The sequence below is a fragment of the Drosophila sulfurigaster genome, chromosome X (assembly GCF_023558435.1).
Source record: "Drosophila sulfurigaster albostrigata strain 15112-1811.04 chromosome X, ASM2355843v2, whole genome shotgun sequence".
Classification (NCBI taxonomy): Eukaryota; Metazoa; Arthropoda; class Insecta; order Diptera; family Drosophilidae; genus Drosophila; species Drosophila sulfurigaster.
The window spans coordinates 4,277,394-4,291,103 of NC_084885.1; the positions used below are offsets into that span (position 1 = coordinate 4,277,394).

General features: G+C 36.0%; 1 protein-coding gene and 1 long non-coding RNA gene across 4 annotated transcripts in view; one reads left to right on the forward strand and one right to left on the reverse strand.

Moving 5' to 3' along the window:
* The window catches only part of LOC133847038 (uncharacterized), a 74,689-nt gene that overhangs the window by 26,138 nt on the left and 34,841 nt on the right, over nucleotides 1-13,710 (reverse strand). The window contains exons 1-2 of one of the 2 annotated variants that reach the window (XM_062281783.1): nucleotides 9,836-9,980; nucleotides 9,281-9,460 (exon numbers count right to left, since the gene is read on the reverse strand). In XM_062281783.1, coding sequence (XP_062137767.1) covers nucleotides 9,281-9,439 — 159 coding nt within the window. In that variant the 5' untranslated portion in view covers nucleotides 9,440-9,460; nucleotides 9,836-9,980. Of the gene's footprint in view, nucleotides 1-9,280; nucleotides 9,461-9,835; nucleotides 9,981-13,710 lie in introns of those variants that run through there. The other variant, XM_062281782.1, reaches the window with a different exon arrangement.
* Nucleotides 1,840-2,867, forward strand: LOC133847042 (uncharacterized). 2 transcript variants are annotated; one of them, XR_009895118.1, is made up of 4 exons: nucleotides 1,840-2,070; nucleotides 2,135-2,247; nucleotides 2,456-2,673; nucleotides 2,732-2,867. It is a non-coding gene; the product is annotated as an uncharacterized LOC133847042 (long non-coding RNA). The 2 variants fall into 2 exon arrangements; XR_009895119.1 differs by lacking the exons at nucleotides 2,456-2,673; nucleotides 2,732-2,867 and adding an exon at nucleotides 2,311-2,347 and having other exon boundaries at nucleotides 1,841-2,070.

The window sequence follows — 13,710 nt, forward strand, 5'->3', positions numbered from 1 at the left end:
TGGTCCATTGTGCCGTCTATGGTATATTTTGAATGGTGTACTATATCGATATACCAAACATACCAATTGATATATTTTTAGTATTCTTTTTAGTATTTTCGATATATATTGAAAATAAGACCGCAATATTTTGCCTTTATTAAAAATGGGTAGCGGGTATCTCACAGTAGAGTACACTCGACTGTAGCCTTGTTTCTTGTTTTAATGTGGTACAGAACATTTTAGTATATTTATTATTCGATGGTATATTTCCATTGTGTACCATATCGATATACCAAATATTTGCTTAAGTATATTGAAGTATTTTTGGTATATATTTTTAGAATATGGTTTTAATGAAAATAAAATGAGTAGGCGAGAACATTCGAACGTAGCTTTCCTGCTTGTTTTTAAATCTGTTTATTGTAGCAATTGATCTAGCCTCGATTGTAATAAAAGTCTTTTCTGTCGCCTGTCTATGTCTAGCATCTCTGCTTTTATATTCTATTTTAGTGGGCTGTCTGCATGTTTTGCATTTGATCTTTGTGGTTTTTGTGTGCGGCCACGAGTTGTTTACAAAATGCCATAAATGTTTCGATTCGAATGGCTTGGACAATTGTTAAGTGGATTTAATAATGGCCATGGCAACAAACTCTATTGAAAATAACTGGCACGTGCAATGGGCATTGTCTATCAGACGAAGAGATGGAGACGGAGACGGAGACGGAGAGATAAAGAGAGTGTGTCTCCGTTGCGCTGTGTTCTCATTCCCGTTGCTTGAACTTTCATCAATGCAATCAGCACATGGCCCCTGGGCAAGAGAACTCAACTAATTTGCTTTGACTGTCAGCAATTTGCATGGCCCGTCGTCCTTCTGCCTGCCCGCCTGCTAAATGACAATTTAATAAGCTTTAGACATGCCCACACACACATACACATGCAGTTGAAATGGACGTCCTTCTAACAAAGTTACAATCACAATAATAATAATAATAATAATGGTGGGTATGGCTACAAAAAATGAGAAAGAAAGTAAAGAAGTAAAGAGCACATGTTATTTGCTAGTGTCAGGGGGAGATGGAAAATGTAATATTGGATATGGGGAAACCCGTCCACAGGGCGCTGCCATTTCCGGTTAAAGCGGAAGTCGCATTTATGGTCTGTGTGTGTTTGTGTATGTCTTGCGCAAATTGTTATAACTCGCCCAAAGCAAATACCAAGGAAACAGTTGATTGTATTTTCCTACGAAAAAGAGAGATAGCGAAAGAGATCAGAAAATGCAAAGAGACCAAACTTAATACAATGTAATATTTAGTCAAACTACAAACTATTGAATTGTGCCATGTGTTGCACATTTGCAATACAGTTTATTGGCCCAAGAAATATATATAATATGATCAGTCAACATAGTAAGCGAGTTCGAAGCATTCACATTTGTGTGGCAAATGTATTTCATCACTTTACCTTTGCAATATCAATGTTCTATTCCGTTCAGTCGTAAATTCAGAGCGAAGCATATTACGTACAAAAATTAAAATAAAATCTAATAATCAAGAATAAATAAAATATAATTTTTTGAGCAGCCATAAAGTGAACTTACATCTCATTACAAGAACAAGCAAAGATGGGAAACGAAGCATTAAGAGTTCTAATTGCAAATAAAGTTATCCAACCTATCGCTAATGCACCGAATGGAAGTGAAATAAATTTACAAGAGGTAATTCAAACTGTCGCTAATAATCCGAATGTTGATGCTGCTGAAGCAAGTGAAATAAATGTAGATGCCATCAACATTGAGACAGATATAAGCAATAGCTTCGAAACGGCAATTCAAGATAATACATCTGATGAATCAGTGGTCGACTTCGTGGATGTCACTGTCAATCGTTCGCGTCAAGATGAAGCCCAAGAATCATATTTATTGGCACCACTCCCATTTACTATTCGTCTAAACCGCGATGCTGGCACACAAACAGAGGTAATAAGAACCGCTTCTAAGCGTGCTAAACGTTTCATCTCTGATGGTCCCGATGCAAAGCGTCCAATACGTTTCTAGTGAATTTTTCATTTTGTTGAAAACTAAAGACACAGGTAAGGGAAGTTATATATTTAGTATTTTTATATTGTCTTATAAAATTAATTTTGTTTTTTTTAGTTAATTTCATATTTAAAATTCATTTCAAAAAACGTTTTTAGCTATTCAGCTTATCATTCAAATGGATAAAAAAAAAATATATAGCAGTTTGAAAAGAAAATTGTATTAAAGAGGTAAGTCTAATATCAACTGAAGAAAAATTCAGATCAAGTCTTTATCGATTTCCTTTTATACAGGAAATTTCAGAGTTGATGTCCATCTTTTATTTATTTATTTAGCAAAAACACATAAATACCAAAAACAATTATAATACGCGGTAAGTTTAACGTAAACAAAAGCGTGATTTATTTATCTGATATTTAGCATTTCTGTTTCTTATAGTTTACATATGTTTAGGATGACAAGCAAACACTTCTTATTTTAATCTTAACAATTGGATCAAAAGTAAGTCTAATATCAAATTAAGCGTCATCTTATGCACACAAATGCTTATGATGTCGAGGAACTTTAAGGCAATTGTTAAATAAATAGATGCTCGACTCAAAAATCAAAAAAAAATACAAAATCATAAAATCAAAAAAGCTCCTAGTAAGTTTATTGTTATCCTTTATATATTTTATTATAGTGCTATTAATTGTTCTCCATAGACAATCATAGGGATTTAATAACGAGAATGGATCAAATGAAAATTAATTTATTTTTTAAAGGTTTCTAAAGCACATTTCGTTAATTTCAACTTGAAATGTTAATTCTAAAATGAAATAAAATGTTAAAGCTAAAAGCAAAACAGAAATCGACTTCTCTCTATTTCAATTAAGATTACTTCTATTCAAATGGCTTACAGCTTGATACACAATGCCAAATATCATTCATTGAACCTTAAAACAATTATTTGGGGAGACAAGAAATTTAGCATATTCCTAGCTCTCGCCCCTTTCCACCTTTCTCTCTCTCTCTCTCTCGAGATATTCGCTTGTCCGCTTCCCCATCCATTTGACAGGTTCTTTGGTATATAGTATGCGATTACTTTTGGCATTTCTTTTGCGCAGTCACTTGAATTTTCATGGGCCGTAGCCTGTAGCAAAATTTCGTTCGTTCGTTCGTTCGTTCGCCAAGCGCATATCCGGGTTAGTTCGATAGCTGATTGTCGAGGGCAAGAAGAGAACACAGCAAGTAAATGGAGAGGAGGAGGAGGAGAAGGAAACGCTTCGTGCCAAAGTCAACGCGGACAAGCGGATATTCGTAACAACAAGACGTTACTCGACAACAGCAACAACAACAACAACGAGTAAAGAGCTCAAGTAGTAAACATAAATAAACTACGACTATGTAAGTGTATATAAATATATATATGGAGCTGTGCATTGTCGGAGGCGTGTGTAAGGAGTAACATTGGCGCGTTTTGAATTTCATGAAGAGGAAACTGCACTTATAGCCAAGTGAGCCATAAATCCTTTATTCCAGCATATATGTATGTAGATACACATATATATGTATGTAATTAGTTGACTGACTGCGGTCGAAATTCTCTGACAGCATCAATAAAAAAAAACACGCGGTCGGTCCGCATAAAATCAAGTATACGACAAATTGAACTTGATGTTGATGTAGGTAAAAAAAAAACAAGAAGGCTGCAGTCGATTTTGCTCTACTGTGGAATACCCGCTACCGATTAATGTAAAAAGTGACGGTATTATTCTTTAAATATACCGAATTAATATACCAAAAATATACAAAATTATACCAACACCCGCTACACATTTAAATATAAAGTATAGTTTTATACTTCAAATATACCGAAAATATACTGATTATACAAATCACTATATTTGGTATATTTAATGTGATACAAATGATACAAAATATACCAAATTAATATACCGAAAATATTTCAAATTTAACAAAATTGGTATTGCATTTATTTGTAATATATACCGAAAATATATCAAATTATGTCAATGGTTATATATGGTATATTAATATCACTACATTTCAAATATACCATATGGGACACTATATACTAGATTTTCAGCCAAAGAAACTAAGACCCTTCCGCTGATCAAGAATACATATACTTATCGGCACATAGTTATAATACCCTTCTATCCAATGGGTAGCGGGTATCAAAAATAAGGCATAAGCCTTCCACTACTCCTCGAGCTCTGCTTGCGAATAAATTGGTTTCATCGTTGACATTTTCATTGGTGAGGCAAAAGGCACTTGGACCAATAAAAATATAAAAAGATTTTCAATTTGTTTTGCGTCGCAAAAGTTTTTGGCACATTTTTGACAAAGATAAACAAAAGTTGGCCTTGCGTTTCACACAAATCGCCGAAACGCAGCTGCCAATACTGAGTTGGAATACTGAAAATTTGGAATTGGAAATGGGAAAACTGCGAACTGCGAACTGAAACTTATCCAGAGTAAAAGTAAAATGGCGTAAAAATGCTAAAGCAAACTTATAGCAGCAGGTCAAAGGTTATCCAAATCGCTTTCGCACGCAACACAAAAAGTTACTCGTTCATTTTTTTTTTTTTTAGAATTGAATTGAAGTATTGAAAGCCTGCTGTGAATCGAGGTCAAAATGTTTGCTGCAATCAATTCGTATGTGTGTGGAAATTGTTAAGATTCCAAAAGCAAATCGTAAACGATGATATGTAAAAAATGCGCAAAATATTTTCCACTTTTCCACCACTTTTTCTTGTTGTTGTTGCGGAAATTGAAGTTTTCAAAATGTTTAATAACCGTCTCAAATTAGCAAGCAATTCAGAATTGATGTCAGAAATGTATGGAATACATGAAAATTCATAGAAATGCATAAATTCGGAATCTTATTGCTAATCACAGGCTCAAAGCACACAAACACACACACACACATAAACACAATGGAATGCGAGAGATTTTGTTTGCCCCACATGACAATCAAAAATCTGAAGGCATTGTGTTTCTCTCTGTGAGTGAATGTGAGTGTCAAAGCAATTTGTTGAACCCAAAATACCAAATACCGAATGCTGAATGCCGAATGCCGAAAACTGAGCACTGAACACTGAACAGTGAACAGTGAACAGTGAACACTGAATACCAAATGGCACATCATATCATTTCTATGTATGTATGAGCCACTCTTTTGCCCCTTTGCGCACAACTCTCTCGTAAAATATTCATAAATTGCACAAGCGGCGAACCCAAATGAGATAATAAGCCCTCTGTAGAGGACGACTCTGACAGCAAAGAGGATCAAGGGGTCTCTCAGTCTGTCTGTCTGTCTGTCTGTCTGTCTCTAAGCAGATGGCGTCCTCCTGGAGTGTCTAACATACTCGTCGTCGTATCTTGCGCTGTTCTAGCACTGCCATCAAATTAAGTATACGCACAGATATTGAACTAATGAAATTATTGACGACTGATTGAGTTTGACTGCCTTCTAAGTGTGTAACACACTCACACACACACACACACACACACACAAACGCGCGCGCAATATGATAATCGACTTTCGGGCATAAATATTGTAAATCGTCGTAATTATCGTTGGCTTGATTATTATGTATTTGGCCTGCGAATAGTAAGTAGTATCATCATCATCTATATCATCGTTATCATAATCGGGGCATTTCGTTTGTGTGTGTGTGTGTGTGTGTGTGTGCCACTTGTTGCCATCACGTTGCCGGTTTTATGAGACCAGACATTTATCGAATTGCCATATAAATTATACAAATTGTCGTTAGTCGCACATGGAAAAATGTGAAAGACAGAAGGAAAGCTCTTCATAAATAGCACATATAATTGCGGCAAGAGTTCAACAACACCAAAAAGGCCCCCAATAATAATATAATCACATATACTACATGAGCGAAGCGCAAAAGCCAATTGACAACGAACAACGAACAACAACGAGTGCTGTGTGGATATTGAAGTATTCGTGTTCTCGTGTTCTTTGTCCTCGGCGTGCGCGCCTCTTCACTCGAATGGGCTGCCACTTAACGCACAGAGGCAAGTGGCAAGTGGCAAGTAGCAAGTGGTAAAATGGTAAGTGGAAAGTGGAAAGTGGCAGGCAACTTCGAGAGTCGCTCAATTCTCCATCCACCTTCGAGCGGCAGCAGTTCATTACTTTATGTAAAATGAATATATATGGATTTTGTTGGCCGTTGCTCTTTTTCATAGTTATTTTCATCTGTCCCCTTAACTCGGGTTCATAAATTAATTTATGATGTCAACACAAGTCATAAACATTAACTGAGCTCAAATTTGATTTCAATTAAACTAAACTTTTTTTTCAAACATATCTATTTTTGTAAAATTTAAATTCTTCTTCTATTAAATTTGGCATTTATTATACCCGCTACTCATAAGGTAGGAAGGTATTATTATTATAACTTAACAGATCAAGTTTGTTTAAAAATGTTGAAACCAATCGAATAATAAACGTAGTTTTGACAATATATGGTATATTTCGTACTCTATGGCATATGTTGATTGTAGTAGTATATCAATATACCAAATATATAATCGTTGGTGTATGTCTAGTATTTTTACGGTATATTAATTTGGTATATTTTGAATGTAGTACTATATCAATATATCAAATATAGCCTTCGTAATTTTTTTAATATTTTTCGGTATATTCTTTTTTAGTATTTTTGAGGTATATACATTTGCTAACGGATATCTCACAGTCGAGCACACTCGACTTTAGTTTTCACACTTCTTTTACTCTTATTTGTAGCACACGAACACTGTCTGCTATGCTTACAAAAATGTGCTGGATAAACTAGACTATGCTTGATAGCAGCAAACATAATATAAAGGGGCGCGGCAGGGCGAGTTATAATAACAAAACTATAAAAGAAAATTGTTTTTCAAGTGATGTGCAGAAGAATACCCTGACAGTTGGGTTGCAGTTAGTAGGGTATCTCTGACTTATACTTGAAGAAATGCACCTCTATAAATTAATTTAATGCTTAGTATATTCAAAAATGAGAAGCCAAATTATAAATGATAACTTCGAAATATAACATAAAAATACTTGACATAATTATTACAATTTGATCTAGTAAACTTTCATTTATCTATTTTTTTCTGTATCTTTTTTTATAGGGTATGCGAGTGCAACGTTGTTGTTGTTGTGCTGCTTGTTGAGTGTTGTCGTTTGATGCCAAGCAAATGAAGGCCCACAATATCACACACAAACAAACACAAACACATACACATGGCGAACGAAAGAGAAGGCAATAGACGAAGTGAGAGAGATAGAAAAAGAGAATAAGAGAGCGAATGAAAGTGAGAGTGAGAGGAGAAGAAAAACACGTTGAGTGTATCAAAAAGTTGCAACACTTTATGGCCCATAAATATTTATGTCTCTTGTTGTTTTTGTCTTCTTGTTGTTATTGTTGTTGCTCTTGTTACTGCTGTCGTGTTTGTTATTGTAAGTGTTGCTTTTGCTTTTGCTTTTGCTGGCATTGCTGCGGGCGCACTTTAAAAGTCCATGTAGCAAATATTTTGGCAGCAAAATGCAAGCGCAGTTGACAAGCCACGTTAACGAGTTTCAAATTGGCCCGCCCAGCATCACACACATATTAATGCAAGCAACATACACACACACACACACACAGACACACAAATACCAATAACGCCCATATCAACAATGTCAGCAGGCTCGCAATGAGGCAGCAGGCAGTGAGTGCAGTTTGCCACTTTGCCAGTTGTTAGTTTGCCAGCTAACTAATCAGACCTTTGGGGTTTGCCGACAATGATGAAGTGAGTGCAACGAAGCGGCTGCCTCATTGTATAACACTACACTACACTACATATAAGTACATGCGACAGAGAGAGAGAGAGAGAGAGAGACGTTGACAACCACATGAACCAATTGCTGGCAATAAACTGCAAACTGCATTCTAATCAGCATCTTGCACAAATTCCACAAAATATGGCTAAATAAAACAATAGCAACAAGAAATCCTTTTAAGTTAGTTAACAATAATTGGAATCAATTTGTCAGTGTTTTTATTTATAATGTGAAGAATGCGTTTATCAAATAATATCATAATATTACAGTTATAAAAACAAGTAAGAAAGCTCACCTAAATGTATTTTCTCAACGCCTTTTGAGGTACAAGAGCAAGAGGCGTCTTAAAAGACTGCACTTGCAGGATCTGCCTGTTAGACTTATATTCTAATCTGTCTGCCCCGATCAATAAGTGAAATTCTTAATATATTTTTAGGTTAAGCTGCCACATTAGTCGGATCAATTTAAACAATCTGAATAAACTGAAAAACTTAAGAAAGCTACAATTGAGTGTGCTCGACTGTGAGATACCAGCTACCCGTTATGAATAAGAGCAAAACAATGCGATATTCATCTTAAATTTAACCAAAATATATCGAATGCTGTTTTTTGAACATTCAAAATATACCACAGAATATAATGCCAGATTGTCAGCCAAGGCAACTAAAAACCGATTGCAGTAAACGTTTTTTGCATTGCAAAAGTTTTTTTTAAATAACTCCTACAAATTTTATCTTTGATTGGAACCAAATTTTCAGGAACCATAATTACTATTGTAGGTTCCTAAAATCGCTTCTATTTTACAATTGTTTCTAAAAATCGTTTGTTCTTTAATTTCGGTAAGTTTTGAGGGCAAACTTTTTAAACAAACTTGCTTAAAAGCATAACAAGTGCTGTCTCTTATAGTCTTATATATACTTATATATACTTTATATAGTCAGAGATGACTCCGTTTACCTGTTACTCTTCTATCCTAACGGTAGAGGGTATAATTTGTAATAATAAGTAAACGAAACGCATTTCAATGTGCGCTCAAAAGTATGCAACGGAAAACTCGCAAAATGTAGTTGAATAGCTTTTCGTTAGTTGATTCAAAATCTATGCGAGGGAAATGCACAAAAGAGTGTCAGTCAGCAGCTGGTCTAAGATCTGTTCGCAATGTGGCACGTGGTAAAAGCGACTGTCGCCTGTCTGCGTTTTTGTCGACCGTTGAGTACCTCAGCGAAAATGCTTTAACGGTCTGCTGAATTTACTTTGATCTGAGGCTGATATAGAGCAATCCTCCTTCCCACACACACACACACACACACGTGTGTGGCACATGTCGCATCTTTGGCATCGCGTAATTTTTAATAAAGCAACACACACGCTGAACGAACGAACGAATGAGTGAATGAGTGAATGAATGAATGAATACTCACCCCAAGCTCAACGTAAATCGTATAAATGGGATAAGGGAGCGCAATCACCATGCCAGTTAGCCAGGTGGCACAGCAGCAGACAAAGCCGGGTATGCGACCCTTGAGCGGATCGCTTAGCCAGCGCATGCGATCCCAGGCAATCAGTATGTGCGATATCATGGCAACATGTAACGGAATGTCCTGCAAGAAAAAAAGAGGAAGACGAAGAAGCATGTATACAGATACGAAAAAAAAACAAGTGAAAGTAAAAAACAATACAGCCACAGCACAGCACAGCACAGCACAGCACAGCAGTTGTAAGTCGTATCTGGGTTGGGGTCTCTGGGCAAAGCTGATTCCTCAGCTTTGTTTACTTAGTCCAATGGCTTAGGCAACCATTTTTCGGCCGTGTGCGGTGATTGAAACAAATTTGTTTGCCTCTGATTGTTGTTGTACTCGTACTATACACACCGGTTCTTCTACTTTTGCTTCAGTTTAGGTTTTGACTCTGAGTTTGTGTTAGGTTTCGCTTGAATGGTGTCCCCCCCCCCCACACACACACACACACACACGTACGTATGTAGGTTGTCGTCGTGTTGTTTTATGCTGCCCACATACGTGTAGCCATGCATCGCATTATGCTGCTAACGAAATCCTAAAGATTTTCCAGGCTATCATCCATTTTTGTTCTAGACCAAGTTTGCGTTTTCCTTGTGCGCTTGTTTGTTTATTTGCCTGAGATGTGCCAGATTGAATATTGTGACAACACCTCAAACCACAGAAAACCAATCATTTTTAACAGATTGTCTAGCATTAGCCTATGGTCAATGTATTCGTCAAGGCATTAGACAAGCACACAACCATATGAATTATGACCAAGACCATTAAAACCATTCGCATCGTCAGCACAAAAATCATTAAAGGTTTTCTGTTTCTACGAAATATAAATACGAACATAAATAAGTTTCACTTAATTTGAACAACTTTTTAATGGTGTTAAAATTGCTATCTAAACAATAACATGAAGCACATTTAAAGGTCTAGTATAGATAAATTGAATTGAATGCTAAAAATATCTAAAGCAGACAATCTTCATTTTGACGACTGGCTTTTCTCAGCTGCAATTGTGTCGATTGCAATTCTCATTCGACCCTAAATAATGAAATTTAACGCATCCTTCCAGGGCGACTTGGGGATTTTTGTGGGTAGCATCAATCAATTTCAGAATAAGAAGGGAAAAGGCACAACACACACACACACTCACACACATGATAAATGTGTGCGTAAATGCCGCAAAAATCTCTCTGTGAGTTGGGATAGGGGATAGGGATTGAGATTGGAATGGGTATGCGCTATTTGTCGCCTTTTGTGATAGCAATCAAATCGAATCATATCCGTTGCCTGGCATTTTCTATCGCGTCTTTGTTTGCGAATGCTTCGGTAATACAATCTTCAAGAGCGTCTAGCTCAATTTCCAGATGCTCTGTCCCGTCTTGTCGAGTACATGCACAACCTTAAAGAGTTTTGTCGTCTAGTTAATAAATCAATACACTCGCTTCATATATACACAAAACTACACTTCCAATGTGTATGCCTGAGGCAGCTTCACTCAAATGAAATGTTGTTTATGAATGAGATTCATAAGTCTGATGACTAAAACTTGACTTCGCCAAGAGCACAAATAACAACTAGAGCATTAGCTGCTTCGATTTGGCCAAATATTTTGGCATTCTGTTTTTGTCAGACGTTGCCTCAAAAAAAAAAACAGAGAAAAAAAGAAAAGAACCGAAGCGAAACGAAACGAAACGAAGAGAACAAGAGAGTAGCTGACGACATTAAGTAAAGGTAGCAAAACAAAATTGAATGAAAGTAAATTATTTTATATCCTGTTGTTTGCCATATATACTCACACACACATATATATACAGATATATATATATATATATGTGGCAGATACAGATGCACGTGTATTGTTGGCAGGGACCGTGAAATGTGTCAATCATTGCGGCTTTTGGCAACAAGACGTGGCAAAAGCTATTGCGTGGAAATGCTCCATATCGCAAGGTGACAAAGCGAAAAGGTGTGGATTTGAGTGGGGACTGGCAAATCGGTTACGACAGACCGACACACGCAGCCACACAAACCGACAGACCGACACAACGGACGGAGAGCCGGACGGACAAACCTTGTTACGGACTTCTGATTTCAATCCAACATTATATGCGGACTTGACATGCCAATTAGGTACAGTTAACAGCCCTTTAGCAACTGTCACAAACAGCGTATCTCAAAGCCAATGCCAACGCACTCATCTTGCCATTGCGGCAGAGTACAAAAATTAAATGTAAATACATATAATATAATCAACTACTCAGCAAACTAACTGACACTTTCATGTAAGTAAATATTTATATATGCAAAGTTATTACTTAACAGCATAAATAAATAACAAAAGAGAAGATTATGCATGAAAAATAAATAAAGCATGAAGTGATTATAAAATTATTGTTTAACTTTATTAAAATTAACTAATTGCAATTTTTGGGATTTCCAGAAAAAGGGAAATTAAAGTGACAGTCTGAAAGTATAACAAATGGGATATCTAATCGCTATGGGTCGATCATTCTTGTAATGACAATTTAAATTGACATTACAATTAAAAATGAATGGCACCAGCAAGCAGAAATGCATAAATTCATCGGAGATAGGTAAAAAAGCAGCACAAAAGAGGGCCACCATGTTTACTTTGATGGGACTATATGTTAGTTAATCAAACAAAATCAATATTTATCATCATCGGCATAGATTCTTCTATTATTTCATATTATTATTTCATGTTATATCTACATATGCTATATCTTGAATGAATTCGAAAGAATATATTTCTTATGCTCCCAGCATGTCAAACTATAGATCTGTATTTATAGATTTTAAAGATTTTATCAAAATTTATGTTCGAAATTTCTATAAGGGGGTAACCTTAAAATCCGACGAGGATGTCTTTTGGAATGCAGATAGGTCTAATCTCTTGAGTTTAAAAGCTATTTTTAAAAGGACGATAATCCTTACAGGACCCGATATAAAATGACTTTTACGTATACAACAAAATTGCGTATATCTTTTTCATATCCTGTCTGATCCTGACTTCTGTATCAAACAAAGTCAATTAAGAAGAGCTATCGTGGTGCCGAAGGACATTCAAATCGTTCTCGGGCTATCCAGCAATTTTTGATTTTTGCTTGTTTTCTTTGACCCCCGAACTGAAAAATTAAAAGTGTTGGATCCTTAGATGATTCCAATCGATAGACAAGGACGATGCCATCCCACCAATATATGTCCCTTGAAAATACGGCAGGACATGGCCGAGATATAGCTTGCTTTCGAAAAAGGAGTCTTGTCGTAACCTCGATGTATGCAATATTAATTAAAAATGTTTAGAGCCAAGTCCGTTTAATTTCGAAAATTATTTTGTATTTATTTTTGATTTTCCATATTCTTAAGGATCTTGCCGGAACATGCATTTTTATAATCAGGATAACTAGTTTTATCGATGGGCATTTTAAGGATCAAGGGTATAAAAAATGCCAAAAATTTCAAAAGTCCACTGTATTTTGTTCTTCTTGTTCTCGAAATATTCTGCTATTTATAATTTTCGCAAAATTCTTTCGGCCCCCGGGCTGAACAATTACAAGTGTTGGATTCCTAATGACACCATTTTTGTGACAGGATATGGCCGAAGTATACGTTGTTTGCGAAAAAGACATTTGTGATCGAGACTCGTTTAAATGTAGCTTGAAGTTATGCATTATAAAATTATTTGCAGGGCATTGAAATTTAGAAACTATGCGCATTCTGAAGGTGTTTATATTATGGACATCCTGAACGTATGCTATAACAAAATTATTTAAAAATCACTGCAATTTGCAAATAATGCACAACCTAAAAGTAAACTATGAGAATTGATATTTGCACGACTTTCGACAAATTAATCATAGCCTGAAAGTATGTAATACAAAATTATTTGCAGGATGATATTAAATGCCAGCTTTTAAAATTATTCAACTTCGGCTATTTCCGTGTGTATTTCGACCGGATATCTTAGCATCGGCAAATTGTAGGATAATCTACGAATCGATATGTTAATAATTGTGAATAATGAGAGTTAAATCGAAATAGTTTTACTTTAAATAATTTTGTATGCTGCTCATTTTCGACCACTGTTCAGTGGTTGGAACTTTCATTGTGTAAAGTGAGCAGAACAGAACAGATGAAGCAGAATGCGTTAAGTTTATTAACTTGTCATAGGTCCATGAGGTTTATCAGCACATCTGGCCCGCTGGCAGCTTTAGAGCAGCTCCCTGGCCAGCAATTGACCGGCCAGACGAACAAAAAGGAGCAGCAGTCAAAAGCTGGGCATGGAGTAAAAAGCAATAGATAACGATGCTCGTGAG